At 39.2% G+C, this 24,967-nt stretch overlaps 2 protein-coding genes across 3 annotated transcripts in view; both read right to left on the bottom strand.

The window, feature by feature from the left end:
- LOC135479280 (uncharacterized) overlaps nucleotides 1-6,863 on the bottom strand; it is a 38,234-nt gene extending 31,371 nt beyond the window's left edge. For both annotated transcript variants that reach the window (XM_064759098.1, XM_064759099.1), the window contains exons 1-4: nucleotides 6,553-6,863; nucleotides 3,238-3,298; nucleotides 1,665-1,820; nucleotides 1,078-1,272 (exon numbers count right to left, since the gene is read on the bottom strand). In XM_064759098.1, the coding sequence (XP_064615168.1) occupies nucleotides 1,078-1,272; nucleotides 1,665-1,820; nucleotides 3,238-3,298 (412 nt within the window). In that variant the 5' untranslated portion in view covers nucleotides 6,553-6,863. The remainder of the gene's footprint in view (nucleotides 1-1,077; nucleotides 1,273-1,664; nucleotides 1,821-3,237; nucleotides 3,299-6,552) is intronic.
- A 2,417-nt stretch (nucleotides 6,864-9,280) lies between these two features.
- Nucleotides 9,281-21,743, bottom strand: LOC135479015 (diamine acetyltransferase 1-like). The gene is made up of 5 exons (XM_064758716.1): nucleotides 21,530-21,743; nucleotides 20,240-20,291; nucleotides 15,699-15,773; nucleotides 14,715-14,866; nucleotides 9,281-13,887 (listed from the first exon to the last, which is right to left on the bottom strand). The coding sequence occupies exons 1-5, from the start codon at nucleotides 21,593-21,595 to the stop codon at nucleotides 13,693-13,695; spliced, it is 540 nt and encodes a 179-aa protein (XP_064614786.1). The 5' UTR covers nucleotides 21,596-21,743; the 3' UTR covers nucleotides 9,281-13,692.
- Nucleotides 21,744-24,967: the final 3,224 nt, after the last annotated feature.

The raw sequence follows: 24,967 nt of genomic DNA, 5'->3' as shown, positions 1-24,967 counted from the left end.
CAAACATTAAAATGATAAGTTCACTGGCCGCATGTGTGACCAAAGGCCAGATAACTAGTTCACTGGCCACATTTGTCACCATATGGCAGATAAGAAGTTCAATGGCCGCATGTGTCACCAAAGGCCCGATAACAAGCTTCCTGGTCACATGTGTCACAAAACGACAGATAAGAAATTCCATTGCTGCATGTGTCAGGAAAGACCAAAATGACAAGTTCACTGGCCGCATGTGTCACCTAGGCCAGATACCAACTTCCCTAGCAGCATTTGTCAACGACAGGCCCGATAACATTCTCCCTGGTAACATGTGTCACCAAAGGAGAGATAAGAAATTGCCTGTCCACATGTGTCACTAAAAGACAGATAGGAAGTTCCCTGGCTAGATGTGTCACCAAAAGACAGATAACAAGTTCCCTGGCCACTTGAGTAACTAAAGGACAGATAACAAGTTCCCTGGCCACTTGATTGACTAAAGGACAGATAACAGGTTCCCTGGCCACATGTGTCACCAAAGGCCCAATAACAAGTTCCTTGACCTTATGTGTCACCAAAGCCTAGATAAAAGTTCCCTGGTGACATGTGTCACCAAAGGCGCAGTAAGAAGTTCTCTGGCCACATGTGTCACCAAATGCCCAATAACAAGTCTCTTGGCCACATATGCCACCAAACAAAGATAAAAAGTTCCTTGGCCACATTTGTCACCAAAGGACAGATAACAAATTCCCTATCCGCATGTGCCACCAAAGGCCCAATAGTAAATTCCTTGGCCACATGTGTCACCAAACCCCAGATAAAAAGGCCCGACAACAAGCTCCCTGGCGGCAAGTGTCATTTATTTGCGACAACAAACTCCTGGCCGCATGTGTTAAATAGGCCAGACAACAATCTCCCAGGCCGCATGTGTCACCAAAGGCCAGATATAAATTTTCCTAGCGGCAAAGGCTAGATAACAAGCTCCCTGTCTTACTTTCTTGGATGTTTTGAATGTCCTATAGTTTTCAGTTTGGGACTTTGTCATTTTAACAATGCGATAAGTAAAGGTTTAGATTTGCAGATTTCTCACAGGTTAATGCTCACCCTTATATTTGTAGCACATGTCGAAAATATTCGGACACTCCTCTCCTCTAAGCTTATCCGTGGTTCCTCTACAGAAGGAGTTGTCCACTTTTGTGGAAGAAGATTTACATGTAACCTTTGTGCCTGAACATTCGGCGTTCCAAGCTTTAATCCGGGAACTGTCCAAGGCGGTACAATCATCACCCACGAACAGATCTACAAAAATCAAGACAAAGCCAGGTTTAAGTACACGAGTTCTAGACGTTAATCTACTTCTACTAATGATTTTTGACTGATCATAATGAGGATGACACTGATCATAATGAGGATGACACTGGTCATAATGAGGATGACACTGATTATAGTGATGATGGCATTGGTCATAATGATGAGGATACTGATGATAATGATGAGGACACTGATCCTAATGAGGATGACACTGGTCATAATGAGGATCCTAATGATGAGGGTACTGATCATAATGATGAGGACACTGATCGCAATGATGATAATGACATTTACCATAATGAGGATGATAGTGATGATGATAAGGATGAGGACACTGAGGAAAATGAATATGATAGTGATAGAAAAAAAAACAGTCTCACCTGCTTGCGTTGCCTTACAGCCATCTGTTTCATATGTATGCCCCTTAGGGCAAACACAGATTCCTTTGTCGCAGTTAACATAAGGAAAAAGACATTCGAGTGACTTGTTGTCTTCGCAGTCGGAGGTCACGGAGCACGCATTACCAAATTTCACAGCTACAACAAAGAGGTTGACAACGAGTGCCAATGCAACCATGTTGTCTCTAATTACGATGCATCTATTAATGTTATTGTTTTTATTCTCATCTTGAGTTTAGTGTAGTGTGCGGAATAGAAGTCGTCTCTGGTGTCGTTTTTTATACGTCAGTTTACCTTGCTGTTAACAACCTAGCATAAAACGTCTGACAAACAGTTGCAAACGTCTTTTAACAAGATGGTTGTTCGTTGTTTGATCGATTGCTTGATTGATTGTCTTTATTTGCTTCTTTGTTTATTTCATATTTATTTTACTTATTTATTTGATTTCGGTTAACGCTAGAGCTAGTGGACAGTGAACCCCATGTATGACCGTGATTACTTTTGCAGATGGAGGAATATAGAATACCTGGCATGACTTCAAGCCGTGGTCGTAGCTGTGAGAACGGGAATAGAACCTAGGGTATAGGGTCTTGGGTCTTTGGTCTAGGGTCTAGGGTTGAGAGCCTAGGATTGTCCGCCTTCAGACATTTTGTATCCCCTCTTGTGTACAACTGTATATTACACCATGCCTTATACTCAGAGCTTGTTTCGTTCACTATCATGACAATGCCACCAGAATGAAAATTCGGCTGTCCTGAATCAATGCGCACGATGTCTTCACATATTGGTCCTTAATTATTCAGGTGACCTCATTAAACTGTTTTGATACGTGCTGTGAAATCAATAGTAATATGGCTTCAGAACTGCTGTTTGTGGCAGCAACACACCCCTTTGCTATCAAGGGAGGCCATTCTGATTCAAAAGAAAATACAGGGCATGTATATATAGTTATCTCCCTTGAATTCACCACGCCAGCAGGCCTCGGGCCTTTAAAGTGAGCAGATGCGAAAAGTCAATATACAGACTGGAGCTAAATGATGATATGGTATAATGTTAATCGTTTGAAAAGTTTGTAGTAAGTAAAAAAGCATGTTTGAGCAATATTGCTTTGGTGTGATGTATCCAGCTTGAACCCGTTCGCCAATGGTTTATTAAATTTTACACGTTTTTTCACCAGACTCACTGATAGACAACATAATGAATTACAAGTAATGATACTACATTGTGTAGACACTAAAGTCCTATGGATGATCACTATTCGTATTTAAAGATACTAAACTGGTTTTGGGGATTTTTAGCGAAAATTCCACATTCCCTAATCAAATCAAATTTCTTGTATTTACTGACATTCACATTTGTCAGGCTCATAGCTCTACCATTTAAAGTGTTAAAATGATTGAAAATTTTGACCTGGTTTATAAAATTTATGAACTCTATTAACGATTTTGTTCAACTCACGTACACGAGACTGATATTTATAATCGATCGGATTTGTGTTGATCGATGTTTAGCGCCTAGGTAAATGCTTTGAATGAGACATAATCCGAGTACTTACTTCCAGCTTGTACCAAGTATACCTGACCAACAAGGATCAGAATTAGACGTATGGACACCATCTGTAAATAAGAACAACAATAAAAACACTTTAATCATCTGATGTATAATGGATTTTCTGACATTAAAATCTTAATTTAAGGTCAAGATGTCGTTTACCACATACACGAATTCTACCTTGTTATATGGGGTCACAAGTGTGCCACCCAACCAGGTCACAATAAGTGTTAACAATACAGGTTTGCCACCCGATCAGGTCTCATTTAGTGTTGACAATACAGGTTTGCCACCCAACCAGGTCACAATAAGTGTTGACAATGCAGGTTTGCCACCCCACCAGGTCACAGCATGCGTTGACAATACAGATTTGTCACCATAAGTGTTGACAATGCAGGTCTGCCACCCGATCAGGTGGCAATAGCTGTTTACAATACAGGTTTGCCATCAAACCTGGTCACATTAGGTGTCGACAATACAGGTTTTCCACCCAATCAGGTCACAATAACTGTTTACAATACAGGTTTGCCTCCCAACCAGGTCATATTAAGTGTCGACAATACATGTTTACCATCATACCAGGTCGCAATAACTGTTGACAATGTAGGTTTGCCACCCGAGCAGGTCACAATAAGTGTTGACAATACAGGTTTGCCACACAACACACAATAAGCGTTGATAATACACACAATAAGCGTTGACACACAATAAGTGTTGACAATCCATGTTTGCCACCCGACCAGATCACAATAACTGTTGACAATACAGGTTTGCAACCCCACCAGGTCACTTCAAATGTTGAAAATATAGGTCACATTTAGTGTGGACAATACAGGTTTGCCACTCGACCAGGTCACATTAAGTTTTGAAAATATAGGTCACAGTCGGTGTTGACAATTGATTTGCCACCCGACCAGGTCACAGTCGGTGTTGACAATATGGGCTTCCAGCACGATCAAGGTCACAGTGGGTGATAACAATTGATTTGCCACCCGACCAGATCACAGTCGGTGTTAAAAAATATGGGCAAAAAATATATTGCCAAAAAATATCACGATACCCCCAGTAGTTTTTTTTGTAATTGATGAAAGACATCTGAATATAAGTTGACTACGTGTGATGTACTTTTCCTCTCCAGAGCAAGATCACAGTCGATGTTGACAGTTGATTTGCCACCCGACCAAGTCACAGTCGGTGTTGACGATTGATTTGCCACCCGACAAGGTTAGATTTTCTCGAAAATTATGTTAAACAACAATCAAATAAATAAATAAATATGTGATGGCACAATACTTTCTACATTGTCAAATAAGTGGGCCTCAGATGTTGTTCTCAGCTCAGATCAGTGAGAAATTGCATAATCATCACCACTCGGGTCCGCTTTTCTTGATATTTTCATTGGCTTGGAGCCAATGGCATCTTTGTGGGTTAAGTTTTGAGAAACACAGCGCATATTAGATTCCTAGGTCAACTAGGCACGACTTTCAAGAACACTAAACGATTACCTGCGGGTGTACTTTTAAAGGCGGTCAAGTTTCTTACTAAGTGTCGCTTGCCAGGCTGTGAGAGCTTCGCGGCTAGAATAGTGGATGCATACCTCATGCGTCCAGTCAGGCAACTTATCACAGGACGACACGGAGCGGTAGTCCGTATTGTAACTGTGACCGAGGGCTTTAACGTGCTACACACACGAAGGCGCATTGCACACTAGCATACAAAAAGACTACAAAAACAACGTTTACAATGTCGTACAGTTCTTAATTGTTAGCTGACAGTTTTCCTGAGATTTTTGTTTTGCACAAAACGCACATAAATAGCAAATCAAACATCTATAAATTGAAATTATGGAAGAGCGTGTTCTTCCACAATAATCAAGGCAAACACACTGTTGAAAACCTAATAATAAAACACAAGTCACAACCCTGGTCCTATGTTGGAAATTAAGACTAATCACCATAAACCTGTATTTATTACTTTTCTGAAGGCCCATCCCGGATGCATATCGCTCGAGGCTTCTTGGCTATATCCGATCGGCAAATCTGCGGTAATAAGTTCCAGTGCAGATTACTCTGAGTCGGATACGACCTTAAAATCAACACAAGCGGTGTGTCATTGAAGGAGCCAGGCCAGACTGTCATCAAAACTATTTTCACAAACTTTTTTTAGAGCCTCTGCTGTGTTGTGAAAAGGCATTTATAGTGCGATAAAATACGGACGCCTTCTTGTACCACATCCAAGGCATGTGACGTCACATCCAAGACATGTGACGTCACATCAATTTCCCTTATTTTTCTAAGGCTTTTTCCAATAAATTTTATTGCATTTAGGTGCTCAGTATAATGTAAAAATGTTTGGAAAAAAATTATGTTAAATATCAACCTTAGAAAAAAATGCTCTTCCGGAATGTGTTCGTAATAAAAAAAGCAAATGATCAATTAAAGTGTTTCTGTTCTCTGTTGCCGCTTATATGATTTACTTATTTATTTAATTATTTCACTCTTACACCTTACCTACTCTTATAAGTATACTCTTTACCTATACATAAGAATTTTCCACCTAATACATTCTGTGTGCCTGGAGAAAACAACTCTTTTATTTGAGGCACACATGTACGCTTTTATCACGTCTAATTAAGTCAGATTGTTCGTTAGATATACTTGGGTTTACCATACAACCTTGACTGCCGTCGGAGAAGTCAGCATTGCAATTAAAACTAGCCATCAAGTGAAATATATATCCCTTGCCAAAATATATCACGATATCCCTAGTAGTTTTTTTTTTGTAATTGATGAAAGACATCTGAATATAAATTGACTACGTGTGATGTACTTTTCCTCTCCACGAATGCATACAAGGCCGTCGGTGGCATTGTTCACTCAAGACACAGCAATACACATTTCCCAGCACCTTTATTTGTGCACCTGCAGGTGCGTTTATATGTGACTTCTATGACTGTAAGATTTAGACATGGTCAGCAAGCGCAATATGTCCAGTGAGACCGGATAATGTGAAAAACACTTAGTAATAAAGCGGGTTTATCTTTACAACCATTTCCCAGGCGCTTTCAAAAAGGGGGAAATCCACCACTTGGATAAAAACATATCCTCACTCAAAAAAGACAACGACATTTTAAAGTTCCCACGTTCTTCTATTGCTCAAAATGTTACCGCTCGTTTCTTCTAGCCGTAAAGCTGGCAGCCATCGTATAAGGGGGGAGGGAGGGGGGATCTTGAGCAAGGCGCTAAAAGCAATAAAGAAGTAAGGAAATTATTTAATGCTAGCTAATAACAGTAATGGAAGCAATGGACACTGGTCTTACCTTAATTTACTGGATGCTGTTATTTACTACAGCAGCTCGTAATTGTGCCCGTCCGAAATCCTCCCGTGTGTGCCTAAAACACCCCAACGCTACCTTTATAACCGTTTCTATGGGAGGGTTGGGTCTGTGTCCCTTTGTCTCCAAGACAAATTCATTTATCTAGACACCCGACACTGTTTACACACGCAACTTTATTTGCATACGGATACCAGCCCTCGAAAACCCAATTTGATTGGTGTTTTATTCCAAAAGCGGCCGAGACCTGGTTCACTATAGGCTGTGTTAGGCAGCGGATCTTATTCACCTAGGTAATGGTTACTAACATGGTGCACAAACATATACAATTGACGACAACACAGGCCATTGGTTACTAATATTGCATAGAGATGAGCAAATGGTTTACCAACGCCCCTGTTTGAAGTATAACGTGATATATCTATATGACAATATATAATATAACATGTGATTTTGTCTGTAACTTGCTCTATCTTAAGCACTGGGATGCAGATGTGCTACATGTTCTAAGCTATTATAAGCACTGGGATTCAGATGTGCTACATTTACTAAGCTGTCATAAGCACCGGGACTCAGATCTTCTACATGTAATAAGCTATCATAAGCACTGGGATTTAGATGTGCTACATTTACTAAGCTATCATAAGCACAGGGTTTCAGATCTGTTACATGTACTAAGCTATTATAAGCACCGGGATTCAGATGTGCTACATGTACTAAGCTATCATAAACACCGGGATTCAGATGTGCTACATGTACTAAGTTATCATAAGCACTTGGATTTAGATGTGCTACATGTACTTAGCTATCACAAACACTGCGATTCATATGGGCTACATGTGCTAAGCTGTCATAAGCACTGGATTTCAGATGTGCTACATGTTCTGAGCTACTCATAAACACTTAAACTCAGATGTTGATGTTGATTTTATACACCTAACAACAACTGACTGAGTTTGAGGCCTAATGCTGTGAATGTCACATGTGTATGGTTTCTTTTTATGTTTCTTTCTCTACTGGTGTCAGTTAATATGTGTCATTTCCGGATAAATATGATGTTGGAACAATGAACAGAAAACTTACCGGCTGATTTATATGCTACTCCAATATTTCGATTGTCCCACAAAGAATTGGATTAAAAGGCACCTGTCTGTGGAAGCCGTTTCAGCTAAATAACAGTCATGGGCATCCCTCTGTTGTTTTTTTTTTTCCCTTGCATCCTTGAGATTTCTCGTTGCACTCTACCAACGAACACAGTATTACTACTACTGGCATTGCTCGACTGTGTAAGCAAACTGAAATACAGAGCCCATTTAGTCCAAATAATTTACGTCCTAATATTTCCTTGTTGGGCATCGTGTCGCTATAAATTAATCCATTAATCATGGTAATTCCTAGGGATTAAAGGTTACAGGTCAAATCATCTATCGGCCTAATCACCTAATCCAGGTCAATTAAATTCTAGAGCCTATTAATCTAATCTAATACTATCAATCAGAATCACCTAAGATACATGAATTACTGAGCGTGACATCGTGCGATATTTTATAAATAAGGTTTGGTTTGTATATACACATTATTTCGTGTCTGTAATGAGTCTATGTTTTACTTTTACTCATAAATATAGCAGGTTATAATGATCTGTTCGACGAAGACTTTGACAATTCAGAACGGAAGCTCTTTTTCCCTTAACGGCAGCGGTAAAGGTGAACCCAGAACAAAGTACGGTAGAAAAATTGTCCAACAGATTTGATTAAAACAGAATCATTTCCTTTAAACTGAAATATAGCCTTTAGCCAATCGCCTTTGGTATGTTTGTATAACACTAGAACTTAATAAGGATTTCAAAAGTGGACGAAAATATATTCACCTAGTGATATATTATCTCAGTGACAGCCGTCTTAAGTTTATTCTAAATCTTTTTGTATTTATTCTCATCTAATACGTTATGCCTTGGCATTATTAAAAGTTATATTTCTAGCAACAAGGTGCTCAGATCGAGCATGCAGCTAATACATAGTTTCAGGCTTGCCTTCTGGTCGAAAAGCCAGTCGAAAATCAGGTACAGAATATGTAGAGCGAAGAAAGCTCGTGTATTCAACTGGCGGTGTCTTTCAGTGGAAAATAGCAGGGTTGCCCGAGAACATGTTGTATGGGAAATATGTTGGATATAATTAGTAAGAGGCATTGTTGACGCCCAGTATTTGTCTGATACATGTTCTGCCTGATCTTGGCAATTATACGACGCTTTTAAACTAATCACAGACCATGAATGATCTATACATTCAGGCTTATCCTTTATCTCCACTAGACCATTCTTGACAAAGCTGTCGCAAAACTACGTCAAGCGCGCTAACGGTGATCGTCTATCTCTTCAGCATGTATTGCCATAGAGGTTACACCTGACGCAAATTGGGGCTGATTAGTAAAATAGACCCCAGAAATCCTATATGGATGCCGTGACATCCTGCACCGTTATGGACAACATTTACTAAAGAGCTACTGACGCGATAAAAACGGATGGGTCAAGTGGATACGTACACTGGACAAGTTAATGCTGATATGCGTCAGCTATACCTTAATCGTCTTCAAAACCGCGCTGAACGATAGATAGCAATGTTGTTTTTTTTCTTCATTGATTAAAAATCGTCCTTTATGGAAACAAACAACAAAGACGAGTGGAACTCTTGCCTGTAAAATTGATGAATATAATAATAATAATATCAATATGGTACAAATACAGAGCCACAAAGGCAAGCTTTGGCGTGCTGTGTCTAGTTTAGGTGTGAAGGGATGTTCTGTTCCACTAATAAATTTATTATCCCCAAGGAATAAAAGTTTATCCGCAATTTTTCAGCTAAACCGTGGCGATATCCCGAGAGCGAAATAATGAAAGGTATTCAAGGCTGTTGCAAATGATGTGACTTAAAATTTATTTTGAACAATTATTTATACATGCAGTTCTTTTACAAAAATTATTAAAACAAACGTTCCGAAAAATTAATACATACTATCCAAAATCAAAGTGAAATGCCTTTTAAACAGAACATATTTTCAATGGGAAATGTTTTTTTTTAAGTTTTAATTAAGTTTTAAGTTTCCTAAAAACAACTTAAAAATTACTTTTAATACCAGCCGTGTATAATATTGGTACATTTTCTATTTGACATACCTCCAATCATTTACAGTGCGCCATGCAGTGCTTTCAATCTCTTTAAAGGTTTTACTATAGTGATAGATGAATAAAGCCATAACACTGAAGCGATTATCAGATATCTCAAATAATTGTCATCTATCCTGTGAGACATGCCCTCTTATGAAGATGATGGGGATGGAGTTGTAATACCGGACATTTTGATGTCGAAATATTAACACCATGCCAATACAACAACAACGTTTTCTTATATCACGGAGCTCTATACAGGGAAAGACACGTGTGCTTATCCGGTCGAACGAGACGTCCAGACTTGCTCTCTTTGAATTTGTGTTTTCAAAGAAGCCTCCAAGGGCGAGGCAGCGTTGGTTGTCCTATGTAGGGTGCCTCTCTTTAAACTTGACTCTCAAATTAGCCTGGATTCGAGTGTATCCCTAAAAAGGCCAAGTGACGCGCCCTTAGTTTGAACACAGGTCCTTTTTTCGTTTACTAAAGTTTTGGTATGGTCGTAGTTGCCAGTCAGCGTAAAGATGGAGATATATATCCATATATACCTCTAAACATGGAAGTATATATCCATATATACTTCCATACATGGAAGTACATGTCCATATATACCTTCATACATGGAAGTATATATCCATATATACCTCCATACACGGAAGTATATATCCATATATACCTCTATGGTGTGAGCATCTACATTATATCAGTAGTCCTACTTGTCCTGGGTTTGTGATGACAACATAGCATTTTTATTAATTCTAGATCAGTGATGTCTCATATATTGCATTTAACATCACTGCATTTTTTACCTAATTCTTCTTACTTCATAATGCTAGGTAGCGTGTATTTTGCTACTATTTAAGCATTTGCATAAACACTGAGGTAAACTGACAAGAGGCTGTATTTCACTGGTTAAATGTGACAATTGCCAGCTATCACACTGTCGTCGCTGCTCTGATCTTAGTCTCTATGCTGTACCTTTTTAAATTATATTTATAGACTGTACAGGGCAGAAACAAAGAATTCAGATAGCACGTGTATTGTCTTGTGTATTCTTTTATATTACTTCTTTGTCGGCATGGTGGGATAAAATCATTTTTTCCAGTACACACTGGTTAGTTCATCGGGTCCGGACAAATCACGGGCAACGGGGCTCGGTTTTTTAAAATGATATTTGAAACTTGGCAAAAATGCTATTTCAAATTCAGTGGAGCTTTTTATATATGCACTAGGTAAGCTCTGTTCCACTTGTACTGTCTGTGTAAATAATATCGGGGAAACAGATCAAAACTTTTATAGCCCGAACCACCATAGTCAAGGCGATTCATAAAAACTGACCTCTTGTCAACATCCCTGACCGCGTTATCGAGGTGAAAGGGCGTTGTGTTTGAACTTGATTCAAGTGATTATAATATGGCGTTTCACCGAGACAAGTTACAAACCGCCGAGATGTTCTAGGCTTGCTCTGGCGTCTTTATTCTCGTTTTCCTGTCTCTGTACTTTTACAGCCTGTTCCCCTTCGCTAAGTTTAACCTAAGGTCATAGCTGCTCCGCACAGCACACCTGTCTTCCTCATTGTGAATCTGAAATGTCGCAGAGCAAGGCGCTCATACCTGAGATGATTGCAATGGTTGCCACAAAAACCATGACAGTAAATATCCTTTTCTAAAATACTTGTATAATCTAGACTGTCTGGGCATGTTGTGTATCAATAAACGTATGCTTAAAAAAATGAACTCTTCACATAACCAGCTTCTCTGCTGTCTTTCTTGATGTGCCAAAATCTATTGATGTTGAGGGCTGAATAGACATTCTACCCTCTGTTGTATAGAAATTCTATGTTTTTGACTCTGCAGACCATTTTATCGCTGACATGACACTATTTACATGTACACACAATCACGTGTATTACCTCATTTCGTCGTGACGTGATTGAAACGTTATGTACGACGCAAAAGTCAAAGTATAACATATTATTACCTCATATAGGTCTTGGAGGTCGCTCTGCTTCAAGCTTAATAGGCCGCCGCTTTCATTTATTCCAATTTATTTTTCCAATTTATTTTTATGTGTGGAAGAATCAAGAGTACTAAACCATTACAGGACCCACAAAACCAATAATCTAAGCTTGTAACGTGCAGACATGCTCACCACATTTGTGGAACTCCGGCGGTCTTCAACGAAAGTTAGACTGCACGAACGACAACACGAGGGTAGTCATATCCTTGTTGTCACAAAGGCCCCGACAGACGGACGTATTAATGGATTAAACTTGTCAATATTTTATTCCGTTAGTATTTCATATCACAACCTATTCTTTGCTTGGTGCACTTTTAAAAGAAGTCAATCAGAGTCTGGTGTTTGAGTTGTAGTACAGCTGTGATAATGTAAACGAAAAAACCATGGCAGAAGGCAGTATAGTCAAGCTCCCATATGGAATATAGATAAGTATACCTTATGTTTAAATTTAAGCAAATGAATGAGCGACTGTATGCTTGAAAATATGAGCTAAATTTTTGTAAGCGATATTGAGCTCAATACATAAATAAATAAAATTTTAGGCTTAAGATCAATATCGCTTACTAAAATTTAACTCATATTTTCATGCAGCAAACTAAAAATACCACAGACTGCCTGAAAACTGTACATTACTTTAAAATAGGCATAAATTCAGCCATTTGTTTTTGTTTGTCTACAATATGATTTGATCGGTGCCCCACTTAAACGTTCATAACTGGCTTATGCGTACCTTAACAATTGCATGGCAAGGAATATTAACAAGTCGTTTAAAACAAAAACATCAATTTAAAAAAAAAAATATTGTATAAAGCCCGTCTCCGGTTTTAACACATTTCTCACTTATACAAAAAGCGACTATATATTTGAAATAAGTTAACAGACATTCGATTATCATTGATAATTTTGAGTTTTTCAAAAAGTTCGGATAACTACAAACGAGTAAACAACACAAGACAACACTAGAGAGCAATAAATCATTTGATCACAAATCACAGTCTTTAGGAGAGAGACAGTAGCTCTATTACTTGTTCAATGGACTAGATCTTTTACGACTTTTTTGTCTGAGATTTGTCTAAATTTTGAGTTAAAATTTAATGTACATTTCTGAATAAAAATACTGTGCAGTCCCAGACTAGAAGACATTATTGCAGTCAGTAATGGAGCTCACATTCAATCAGAGCATTAGATGGCAAAGTTGAGCAAAATTCAGATGATAGTTTTACATACAAATAAATTATGTATGTATACGAGTTGCCGCCCTGTGACGGAAAAGTATGGGAAACTCTGGAGGACGGGGAAACACGTTTCATTTTCACTTATTTAATGATCGTCTACTGAACGGCAACTAAAAATACCTCCAGCAAAGGAGACTTCCATACCAAGGTAATTTCCGCTTGACTCAATCAATGTTCTGTGCCTGACGAATGCAAGGAAAAACCAGCAAACCAATATATTGTCACAGATGTCTTACTGAATACATCCATAGCAGCATTCTTTCCAGTAAGAATTTGTCGATTATTATAAGAGTGTGTTCTTTGCTGGTAATCAGGGACTGTACATTCCTTATACACGCTTCCTGCAAACACATTCGGCAAGATGCCATATTCAGAGTATTTTAATAAATGACGTTTAAATGGGCCACGTGTTCATCTACAGTCCAAGAAACAATAGCCTGGTGGTCTAACTCAGTGTATCTCCTAAAGGATTGAGCACATGTAGCTGGGGTCTGGATGAAACACTCCACAGGAGTACTGTCTGCACACTTTAACAATTCGTGCACACGTGGTGCCTATGCCAATTTTCTCTGAGAGCAATGCATACGTAGGCCTACTGCGAAGCAAATCTTCCCTGCCTCTCCATCACCTTGTACCACATATAAGGCAACACATATTGTTCTTCGCGTTGCCTTAAATTGCTTGAATGTCAAAAATACACGCGGGTCTTGTTCACTGCGTCGCGGTGTTTCTTCTTCGCGACGATGATGCAAATTCGCTAAGTGCTGATTGATCCATTCTAAACACGTGCCACCCTTCTTCTTTTGTCATATCCTCGGCGCCATTCCTTTTGTAGTACTCTATGGAGGACTGACTCCAGTTAGCGACGACCCATTGCATCCGGGTGCACTTCCTCTTTACCGCTTCCTGCAAAAGCGATTATCAAGAAAACTGTAAGAAATGAGGCACTGGCTGGAAGTTAAGGGTCTGGAAGGAAAAGGGGCGGGACGGGGTTCGGTATTTTTTGATTGTACAGGTTATAACACAACAAGTCGATGTGGTTTAAGAAGCAATTTACGAAACAGAAAACTCGTTTGCAAGTTTTTGTGAAAGTGTTCTGTGAACAGATGGGAAGGTATTCTACTAGCCTAAAACAACTTTGAGTTAGGGCTGATGTTCTCGAATCTGTAATAATGGTGCAGATAACGCAGTGAAATTACGATGTTTGTTGAAACCAAAGTCACGGGCAATGGAAACGATATACATGTAGTGACCATTTGCCGGCGATAACCATTTCGGCTATCGACTATTGCCTGGTTATCACGTGACCACTGAGGAAGGCTACACATCAGATAAATAGACTTAAGGAAGAAGTTTTGTCAAAGCCTTACCTGAGATGAGGAAAATGTTAGGATCTTCGAAGTTCTATCAGAAGATCATCAGTTTGAACCAGATTCAACTATGTTATAGAGCATATATACCAGGCACAAATATTTAAAATAAAATGAATATTTATTAATGCTGGCTGATTCATAGCATAAAGGTTTATATACCCTGGAACAAAACGTTTGTATGTAGACTAAGCCTAACCGACTTATGTCATAATTTTGCATTCTGAATGCAAAAATAGATTGAAAACATTTTATGTTAGGCGCACTACAACTTATAGCTTTAAAGTGTACATGCGCCACGCAAAGTAATTTATGAGCTTGTTGCATGTACGAAAAACATACAGTTGACACAGGGTTTTATACCTTGGCTACAGTTTTCCACAAACAGCTTCCCACACCTTCCCCTCGGTACTCTGGGCAGACATAAAGATCTTCCATATACAGCATCCTACCCTCCCATGTGGAGTAAGTGTAGAAATACAAGGCGTAACCGATAAGCTCTGGAACGCTGCTTTCTGAAATCAGACAATTGGAAATGCACAGGTAGGGAAAGACAGCATGTTAGAAACAAATAAAGTACATGGAACAGATAACACTATGGTAGAAAATGGAAGGGGTAAAATATAAACTCATCGCTTCCATCAAATTAAATTCGCAAACATATGATACGTATAAAGAGAAGTGAATAATAGAAACAGAAGGGTGGTACAGTATAAAATCATCCTGTCTATCAAATTATATTCGCCAACAGACGATATGTGTGAAGAGAAGTGAATACTATAACACGAAGGAGAGGAGTAGTAGAATATAAACCCACTGTTTTAATACGAAGCAGAAGAGTAGTAAAATATAAAACATATTTTATAATACTAAGCAGAAAGGTATTTGAATATACATCGAGTGTTGTAATACGAAGTAAAAAGGTAGTAGAATAAAAACCGAATGATAAACATTTATATATCTGCCTGTAGCAATGTAAGGGGCTCTAAAGAACATTTCTAAAGTACAACGTTTGAATGACATCGGGTAATGACTGACTGAAATATATGTACATATAGACACAGATAGGTTAAGCATACCAGTATGTGTATTTGACACCATGGCCTAACTGTTTAATTTCTGAATTTCATGAAGTAAGAGAGTTTAGGCAAACATGGTTTCAAGTCAAATTTGTATTACAATAACGTATACAGTGGTAAAGACGGAAATGTACGGTGATGTGATTTATAACGATGTGGCAATATAAGCAAGCATGTTTCAACTATGAAAAACGAAAAAAAAAAAAAAAAAAAAAAAAAAAACGAGTCTTTTATTAACGCAAACGGCTATTTAAGGCATCCAACTTACCAATATCACTCTCGTCCTTCTCGGCGACGATACAGTGGAAGTATTTGTCCTCTCCGAAGCCATCTTCTAACAAAGCTGCAAATACAGAACATAAAACAATATATATATATATATATATATATATATATATATATATATATATATATATATATATATATATATATATATATATATATATATATATATATATATATACAGCGAAGACATCGTGGTAGGCGTACAGAATCGAGAGTAAAGCCAGAGCAGCGACGACAGTGTGATAGACGTACAGCATCGAGAGTAAAACCAGAGCAGCGACATAGACAAACAATACAATTGTAGGCGTCTGTTGTGATAGACGTACAGCATCGAGAGTAAAGCCAGAGCAGCGACATAGACAAACAATACAATTGTAGGCGTCTGTTGTGATAGACGTACAGCATCGAGAGTAAAACCAGATCAGCGACATAGACAAACAATACAATTGTAGGCGTCTGTTGTGATAGACGTACAGCATCGAGAGTAAAACCAGATCAGCGACGACATCGTGATAGACGTACAGCATCGAGAGTAAAGCCAGAGCAGCGACGACAGTGTGATTGACGTACAGCATCGAGAGTAAAACCAGAGCAGCGACATAGACAAACAATACAATTGTAGGCGTCTGTTGTGATAGACGTACAGCATTGAGGATAAAGGCAGAGAAGCAGCCAAGACAGTGTGCAAATCGTCATACGTAACCGGTGAAAAAATACCTCTTCTCAATTTACCTCGGTTAGAGTTTTATTCTGACTGTTCTCGTAAAGGCATAAAAAGTAGCAATCTTCGCGTCTCCTAGCACTATGACTTAGGCAAGTTTAAGTAAAAAACTGTTATTTGCAATTTACTAGACGTCATTGGTCTAGAATTACTCAAAATGCTGTGTTGTTCAACCAAAAATCACATTAAAACAACGCTGAAGTACTACTTATATTTATATATTTAAATAAGTTTGTAAGTTATATTTATGTATTTGAATGGTATTTACATCGTACACAAGTTTATGTTCATATGGTTATTGTGTACAGGACAGCAAACTAGCCCCCCAGAAAACCACAACACTTCACCTGGAACCATAGCAGGGTTTATGTTTTTGCGCCTCGCCATTCGTGCATTGCGTTAGTTATTGATTTACAGAATAACTCCTCGAGTCGTGTTTAGACACAATTGCGATGATGTGACCTCCAATTTGAAAGCCTTTTGTGAGAGGCGGTCTAAGCCATAGACGCGTTCCAACTTATCCGGGCGGGAGTAATGTGAACTGTGAGACGGGGTTCACAGGAGCTTTGGTTTACATCTAGACATAAATTGGATATGTCAATAAAGATAAAGGCAATCACACAAAAGACCCTCGGTTCCCAAGACAAAAATGAGTAAAAAAAAAAAACATTCCGAAATATCCCGAGAAGTAAAGCGGTAAATCGGTTAAGGGTACGTTTATAGTTCATGGAGTCTTAGTGCGGAATCACATTAGTGTGACGCTGACGGAGAAAATGCCTACGCAATTTGTATGTTTCAATAAAAATAAAAAGAGTCAAACAAAAATGGAAAGCCCTATTGTCTTATCTTTTCTAAGGAAGGACTTGAGATGGAATGTTCGCACAAGTATAAGCGTTATTCTTCTTTCTGAAGATCACCTTACCGACGCTGTCAGGGACAAGAAATGGGGTGGGCTGTTTGTTTAGTCTTCTGCCTCGGAAGACTTGTGCGCAGTCATGGGAACAAACAACTATACTACTACACTGTGTTCAGTCATGTGACGACGAGAAGTCATTGGATATGTATATGTATGCTCCGTCTTTTTGTGACAAGGCGAGTCCATGTCGGCAAAGTGCTGCCACCACTGAAGTATCATGCGGAAAACACTAGACATATACACCCCGGCAAGCTCTTATATTAACACTGGGCCAACCAGTCCTGTTTCCTTCCCTTAACTCTTGAACTAGTCTCTGTGGTTGCGCCACACTGACATCGGCAAACCAGTCCTGTTTCCTTCCCCTAACTCCTCAACTAGTCTCTGTGGTCACATTAAACTGACACCGGGCAAACTAGTCCTGTTTCCTTTCTCTAACTCCTCAATTAGTCTCTGTGGCATGACACGATCCCGGACTGCACTGTCCAGGAGCAGAATTATTAGCAGTATTGACGGAATAAAACGTTGTTGTTGTTATGTGTATATGCTGCTACAACTTGGTTACTTCTAGCCATGTATTGTTTTAGAGTACTTCTATATGAAAGGCGACGACAACATAGCATTCTACGTAATCCTACACCTGTGCGGCATGTCAAGACTTGTATGAGTTTGTCATATTGCCAAGATTTGCACCAGAAGCCAATCTGGAAAACCCTTTGCACTCATAAAACAAGTACGATGCAAAACCACAAGCATACATACATACTTATGACATAGAGCTTTTCACATATCTATACTATGTTCAAAGTTCTTTATTTTATTCCTAAAAATTTTAACTCTCTACCGCCAACACAGCGTTCATAACCTGCCCACGAGCCTATCTGAACTCTCTACTGCCAACACAGCGTTCATAACCTGCCCACGAGCCTATCTGAACTCTCTACCACCAACACAGAGTTCATAGCCTGTCCACGAGCCTATTTGAACTCTCTGACCGATCTACTGACAGATCAATTTGCTGTGTTGACACGATCAACTGACTGATCTGTTAACAGATCAATTTGCTGTGTTGACACGATCAACTGACCGATCTACTGACAGATCAATTTGCTGTGATGACACGATGAACTGACTGATCTACTGACAGATCAAATGTATGATGAACCTATTGGTAAATCGAATGAATTTTCGTGATTTTCATCGTTTAGTCCGCTGCATGGAGATATATGGGGCAAGCGGCTTTAAAGCATACGTGAAAGATAGATCAAATATAGTTTATACACCGTCTTTACTATACGGAGAGATCAACATGCGTCTCCTCCTGTAGTTTGGGGGCCTTCGGGGCCGAGAGGGATAGCATGTCAGTACGGTGCAATGACCCAGGACCCAGCCTCCCACTAATGCGGTCGCTGTGAGTTCAAGTCCAGCTCATGCTGGTTCCTCTCCGACCGTAGGTTGGAAGGCCTGGCAACAGGCTGCGGATCGTCGTGGAATTCCCCCGGGTTCTGCCCGGTTTTCTTTCACCACACTGCTGGCCGCTGTCGTATAAGTGAAATATCTTGATATATATATATCAATCTAGTCATTCGGACACATAAGTCAAGAATCACTGAGCATATAACTAAACAACATTCAACCAAATCAAATCAGATCTTTTAATCTGTACACAATCTGGCTCTGCTCTACAATTATTGCTATATGTAAATATTAAAAATGTCTATTTCTCCTGGTTGAAAGTTATTCCGTAAACCCAAGGAAAACAAAAATGGCATTCAATCAACTCAAGTCTGACAAATATCACGTGACGTTCGTTTCTGCTGGTTGTATATATGTATCCTTGATTTTATGGCAAATCGATCGGACTGCTTCACCACGTAAGACAATCATATGGGAACAGAAGTTACACTGGCTCCCTATGTTTGATCCTGTGGTTCGACAGTAGCCTCTTTTCCGTCCGGGACGGCGCCTGCGGTGCCTGAACTTGAACTGATTCACCCTTATTGCAATTTAGGCTAAGTACCAACAATGATAGTTACCAGTTGACTCACACCAATGTATTCCTTTTCATTCCAACCTTAAATATTATAAGGTGGTGAGTAAGCGAATCAACGGCAGTGTGATTTAACCGGTGAAATATGGTATCTCGTCAACTTATAAGTTAGTTAGATAAGCTTTTATCCCAACAGTTTACTTAAATGGTAGCTCGAGGTGAAACCCCTCATACCTATATATACATGCTTAAATAGTAGCAATTTTGGCGCCCCCTAAGCCTAGCATCATGTCTTTAACAGAATTACCTAAAAATGCAATTGTGTTAATAGCTTTTCTAAATAAGTCTTTAAGGTAAGGTTGAGTACTTGTAGACCTGTGACGTTTAATAAATTGCAATCACCGTCACCGCATTGGTTTTACTTAATTCTTCTTAAGTCATGGTGCTAGGAGGGCGTCAATTGCTACAATTTATGCATTTACATGAACAGTTAGAATAAAACCCTGACTGAGGTAAACTGACAAGAGGATGCCTTTCACCAGATACGTGTGACCATTTGCCAGCTATAACACCCTCGTCGCTGGTTTGGTTTTACTCTCTATACTGTGGGTCTTTAATTATATTTATATGTTTTTATTGGCATAGTTTGTCACGTGATCTTATCCTAGGCAGCCAATCAGCTAAATCCTGAGAGAACACATGCTTGCATCTGATTGTTTGTTTAAATTTATGACAAGTGTCTTTAGGATTGCATCGAGGACAGCGAGTCCGACCAGAAATGCGTGTAATGGGAGATAACTCTTGCCTGAATGACCCATAAGCATGTGCTTGGACCTTACAATAAATTAATTGATTTAGTAATAGGAAAAACACATTTAATATGGCAGTAAATTTACATACATTCCCTTGTGAGCTGCATCTGGTTTTCACACTTCAGATAATTGGCCAGCTCCTGTGGATTGAAAAAAACAGAAATGTCATAAGTAAAAAATGAAGTTATTCTTCTCCGATACTGAGTTAACAAAACTTTCCTGATATAAGCTGTAAACTCGGTCAGCAACGAATGCTTCACCTGGCACACCTCTGCTGTAGTGAGCACTTATCTTGGCTTTTTTCCTACGCTGTTCAAAAATGCGACACGTGAAGTCTCCACAGTGAGAGGAATAGGATCTTTGTCCCACAGGTATGCTTGTCGAAAAGGGAGACCAGCCTGTAGAGCTCACCCATGTCGCCTAAACAAACACTTTATTACACATAAATATGTATCCTACATCATGTGCAGGTATCTGTCGTTCTGAACTGTTTTCCTTGTTTTAACAGTATTGCTGGCGATGCTGTAATTAAATACATGCATTGATTGGTTGACTGATTTATTGATCGATTGATTTATTTACAACTGATTGGAGTTTTACGCCGCACTCAAGAATATTTCACTCATATAATACCGACCAGCATTATTGGCGCGAAGAAACTGGGCAGAGCCCGGGAATAAACGTGTGACCCAGGACAACTTTGCTGACACCACTAGCACACTGACCAATTACCACCAACCACCGTTAGATCATAAGGCGATACGTGTACTTCACCTTACTTATCTGCTTATTATTGATTGCTGTTTTAGGCCATTCTACACTCATGCGACGGTAGCTAGCATTATGGCGAGAAGAAACCGGACAGAGCCCAGAGGAAACCCAAAACCATCCGCATGCTGCTGACAGATCCTCCCACGTAAGATCGGGCGAAACCACAGTAACCACATTCATGAAATGATCCTGGGTCATTGGCCCGGGCTGGCACACTTGGCCTCGATACAATTTATCACATTATTGTGACAGAGGTGTTTTTTTAAAGTTTACACCGATTATTTTTACATTCATTTCTGTGGAAATGTACGCCGGGTACAAAAACACATCAATTACTTGCCGACGCGCAGTTTTGTGGGTCCAAATAGGAAACTAGGTAGAATCCGGAGAAAAATAACTGGCAAACTCCATAACTTTAAATTCATAGATGCCAAATTACCAGGAGAAGGATGCGAACGCGCGACATCAGCACTGTTAAACTTTAAGCACTGTAAATTTGATTACAATTCAATTGATGCACTGGTACAGGAGATATTCAAGAAAAGCTTATGCAAAATGTAATAAGGAATATAATTGTCTGGGATTGATTACAGTGGAAGCTACAAACCTGTATCATGGAAAGGATGTCCTCAACATCAGTGGGTTCGGCCGGTCGGATTTTGAACGATGCCATTTATATAATTTACAACTAACAAAACAAAAAATGTTCAAACGAAATTCTACAAATGGAGACCAACAAATTTGAAGTGTTTTAAATCTCCTGTATAACAAACGAGCAAACACCAAAGTATTTTGTTGATCCTGAGATATCAGCACGGATCCTTCTGGGACTTGTGTATGAATACGTTGTACAGCTGTGCTATTTATACATATGTGCTCTGCCTTCATTCATCACTGTTCCTTACGTCGCTGTATACGTCACAGATATCCGTCTGCGACTTCAGCCAATCGCTGTGCAAGTAAACAGGCCTTGTCCATATACAGAAGTCTGTCTCGTTACGTATAGTTTGATATAAAAGCATATATCTGGGAAATAGCTTAGCTTTTGAACCGCAATAAAAGAGAATACAACAGAACAATGTGCGCGTGCACGTGTTCACGTGCATCTAATGACTATGAATTGTAAGGTTATACATGCTTATTCGCAAGTTTTCAAAGCGATTTCGTGTCTTTTTTTCAAAACAGGTCACCAGATACCTGGTGACATAAGGCAATGTTTAGAAAGCTGTTCTACTTCATGCACCACCACCACACCCCACCACACCCCACCCCCGGAGTGGGAGTGAAACAGATTTTGTTTTACTTTTTGTATGTATATACAAACATCATTTCATTGCAGCTGTTGTTTGATAAAAAAAAATAAAAATAAAAAAACATTTTTGACATGTTAGGTGTTTATATTTGAAGACTCAGGCCGAAAGGTTTTACAACTACTATTTCTCACTAGTTTAATTCAATGAGTTTTAATTACGTTATTTTATTCACGGACTTCTCAAAATGTTCCTATCGATGTCAGACTAATTACCCCGATCATTTGTTTTATTTGGTGTGTTTCAGTTTTTGTATTAAACTGAATTCTTTTTTGTTCACCAATTTTTTTTTTTAATTTTTCTTACTTGGCCACATTGGTTCGTCCATCCTCTGCTTGACTTGGTTGTCCAGATACAGCCTGGGGCCATCATCTGGCGTACACTACTGACGATATGATGAGAAATGATGGTGTTAAAAATCAACATGTTATTGATGAAATAATACTGATGAAAAAATCTTGAATTTAACCTAGTTGTCTTGGGGGTAACATAACATTACAAAGTTTCGGGTTTATCGTTTTACTTTCTTTTATTTTTTTTTGTATTTATTTATTTCTCTATTGACATGAAATCTGAAACCGCACTACAATGCTTACTTTTTTTTCCATTTTTTTTTTCATTTTTTTTTTCTGTTCATATAACAGGGCTTAGGTGTCTGCAAGTTCTACAATCATAATTTCCCAAATTTGTTCTGTGGAATGGGCCCGTTACAGGCCTAGTCTGTGTGTGCGCATAATCTATACATAAAATCAAATTGTGTACAGGTAGCGCCAAAACTGATAAGAGTGAAGGTATAGCCTCCCATAACCTTGCGAGAAAAATTTCGAGAAAACCGGACTGGTATAAATTGAATGCTGTACTCATTTAATAAGCACTCACGTGCACACAACGTATCAAAGACCGGAATTTTCCGTCCGGTTATTTTCCAGGGTGTGACGAATTAGCGCTACATAAGCAGCTGTTAAACACTCATCTTTAAAAACAAGCAGGCCCAGCACGTACCGGTTCAGGATCAATAAGAGGCTTCCAGAACAGGTTTTAACTGGGTGCAAAGTCCGACAACCAGACATGATAAAAACCTGTTGTCACCAATCCAGTGGCTGCAGGACGGACATATGACGTCATCATGTACCAGGATCAAGCGATGAATGAGGTCCTCAAGGTGTTGCAAGGTCATGTTGATATCACGTGATGGGATATTAATTAATGATTTATAGTACAACGACTGATCCAAATACGATGTTAGTTGACCTACATATACTGGATCACGTGGTCGACTAGAAAGGCGCTCAATGACTCAAGTTCTCACTAAAGTGTTTTTAAAGACCATGTGTAGGGCACTGGTGTCTCAGCTCCAACTTTAACGTGTTTTTGTAGATGTACATATAGAAACGTGAACAAATTAAATGTAAAATAAAAGAGAAGACACGTAGGCTTATATTCTTAATTTAGCGTTTTATCCAGCCTATTATTATAATTTAGAAGAGGAGCCATCGCCGCAGTATAGACCATGTACTAGCCCTTGACCAACTGTCGGTCCCGCGTTCAAATCCAGCTCTAGCAGCTGGACTGCGGCCTTCAGTCTGGAAGTTATCCAGGCATGTTATGGTGGCGTCATACATAAGTGAAAAAGCAAGCAATAACAAATAAATAGCGGAACCGTACGACAAACTGCCATGGCAACTGCGTTAGGTTTTTCAATGGAGCGCACTCTGACCTTTGTTTGGGCCATCCCTGGTCGAACAAAACTTTACGAACCCTAATGTCAGACCAATCACGCACTAAACCGGAGCATATACATGCTGTTTTTCTTTCCATGGGTATTCCATGGGTATTTCAAATTAGAAAAATATTCCACTCAGCAAAAGACGGGGAAAGAAACCGGTCAGAACCAGAAGGAAATCTTTCCACCTCCCCAAGTACAAGAAGGGTACCGGGGACACCTGTCGTCAACATAACTTTAAACTAGCCTAATCTTTTGTCACAGTGGCGTCTAATGAGATCTCTTTTCTTTTGTAGTACGTGAAAAGTTTTGCCAGTAATCTGCGGATTGCCGTGGGTTTACCACGGGCTCTGCTATGACCCTCCCACCATAGTTCTGGCTGCCATTGTAGAAGTGAAATATCCTTGAGTGTTTCGTAAATAAAACAAAATTAAATCAATCAAACAAACAAATAAATAAATAAATAAATATGGCGTTATAGTGTAAATCTGGACTCGTTATTTTTCTCCAGCTTTAGACGTGCATGGCATATCCTGCTTTTTCCTTACAAAGTCATAGCAAATGTAGGATTGAACAATGGACTGGATATTTTAGGCCGGCATTACTTTAGTGAGACTATGTAAGCCGGCATTACATTAGTGAGACTATTTAGGCCGGCATTACATTAGTGAGACTATGTAGGCCGGCATTACATTAGTGAGACTATTTAGGCCGGCATTACATTAGTGAGACTATGTAGGCCGGCATTACATTAGTGAGACTATGTAGGCCGGCATTACATTAGTGAGACTATTTAGGCCGGCATTACATTAGTGAGACTATGAGCTCGTCCGCAGATTATGATGAATTTGACGAAAATGTCTCATGGTAAATGTCTCATAACTGACAAAGGACCTGGTACGATAAGGCGGAGAAACACTGTTCTGTTTCGGAATTTCGGATTCTGAAGTATAAAGCTTGGTCCAAGCACTCATGCAAGTTTTAATACCATAAAAGAGATGGTTGCTTAGTA

The sequence above is a fragment of the Liolophura sinensis genome, chromosome 12, assembly GCF_032854445.1.
Source record: "Liolophura sinensis isolate JHLJ2023 chromosome 12, CUHK_Ljap_v2, whole genome shotgun sequence".
NCBI lineage: Eukaryota > Metazoa > Mollusca > Polyplacophora > Chitonida > Chitonidae > Liolophura > Liolophura sinensis.
Note: the sequence above shows the minus strand (reverse complement) of the source record. Positions and strands in the feature narration are given on the sequence as shown.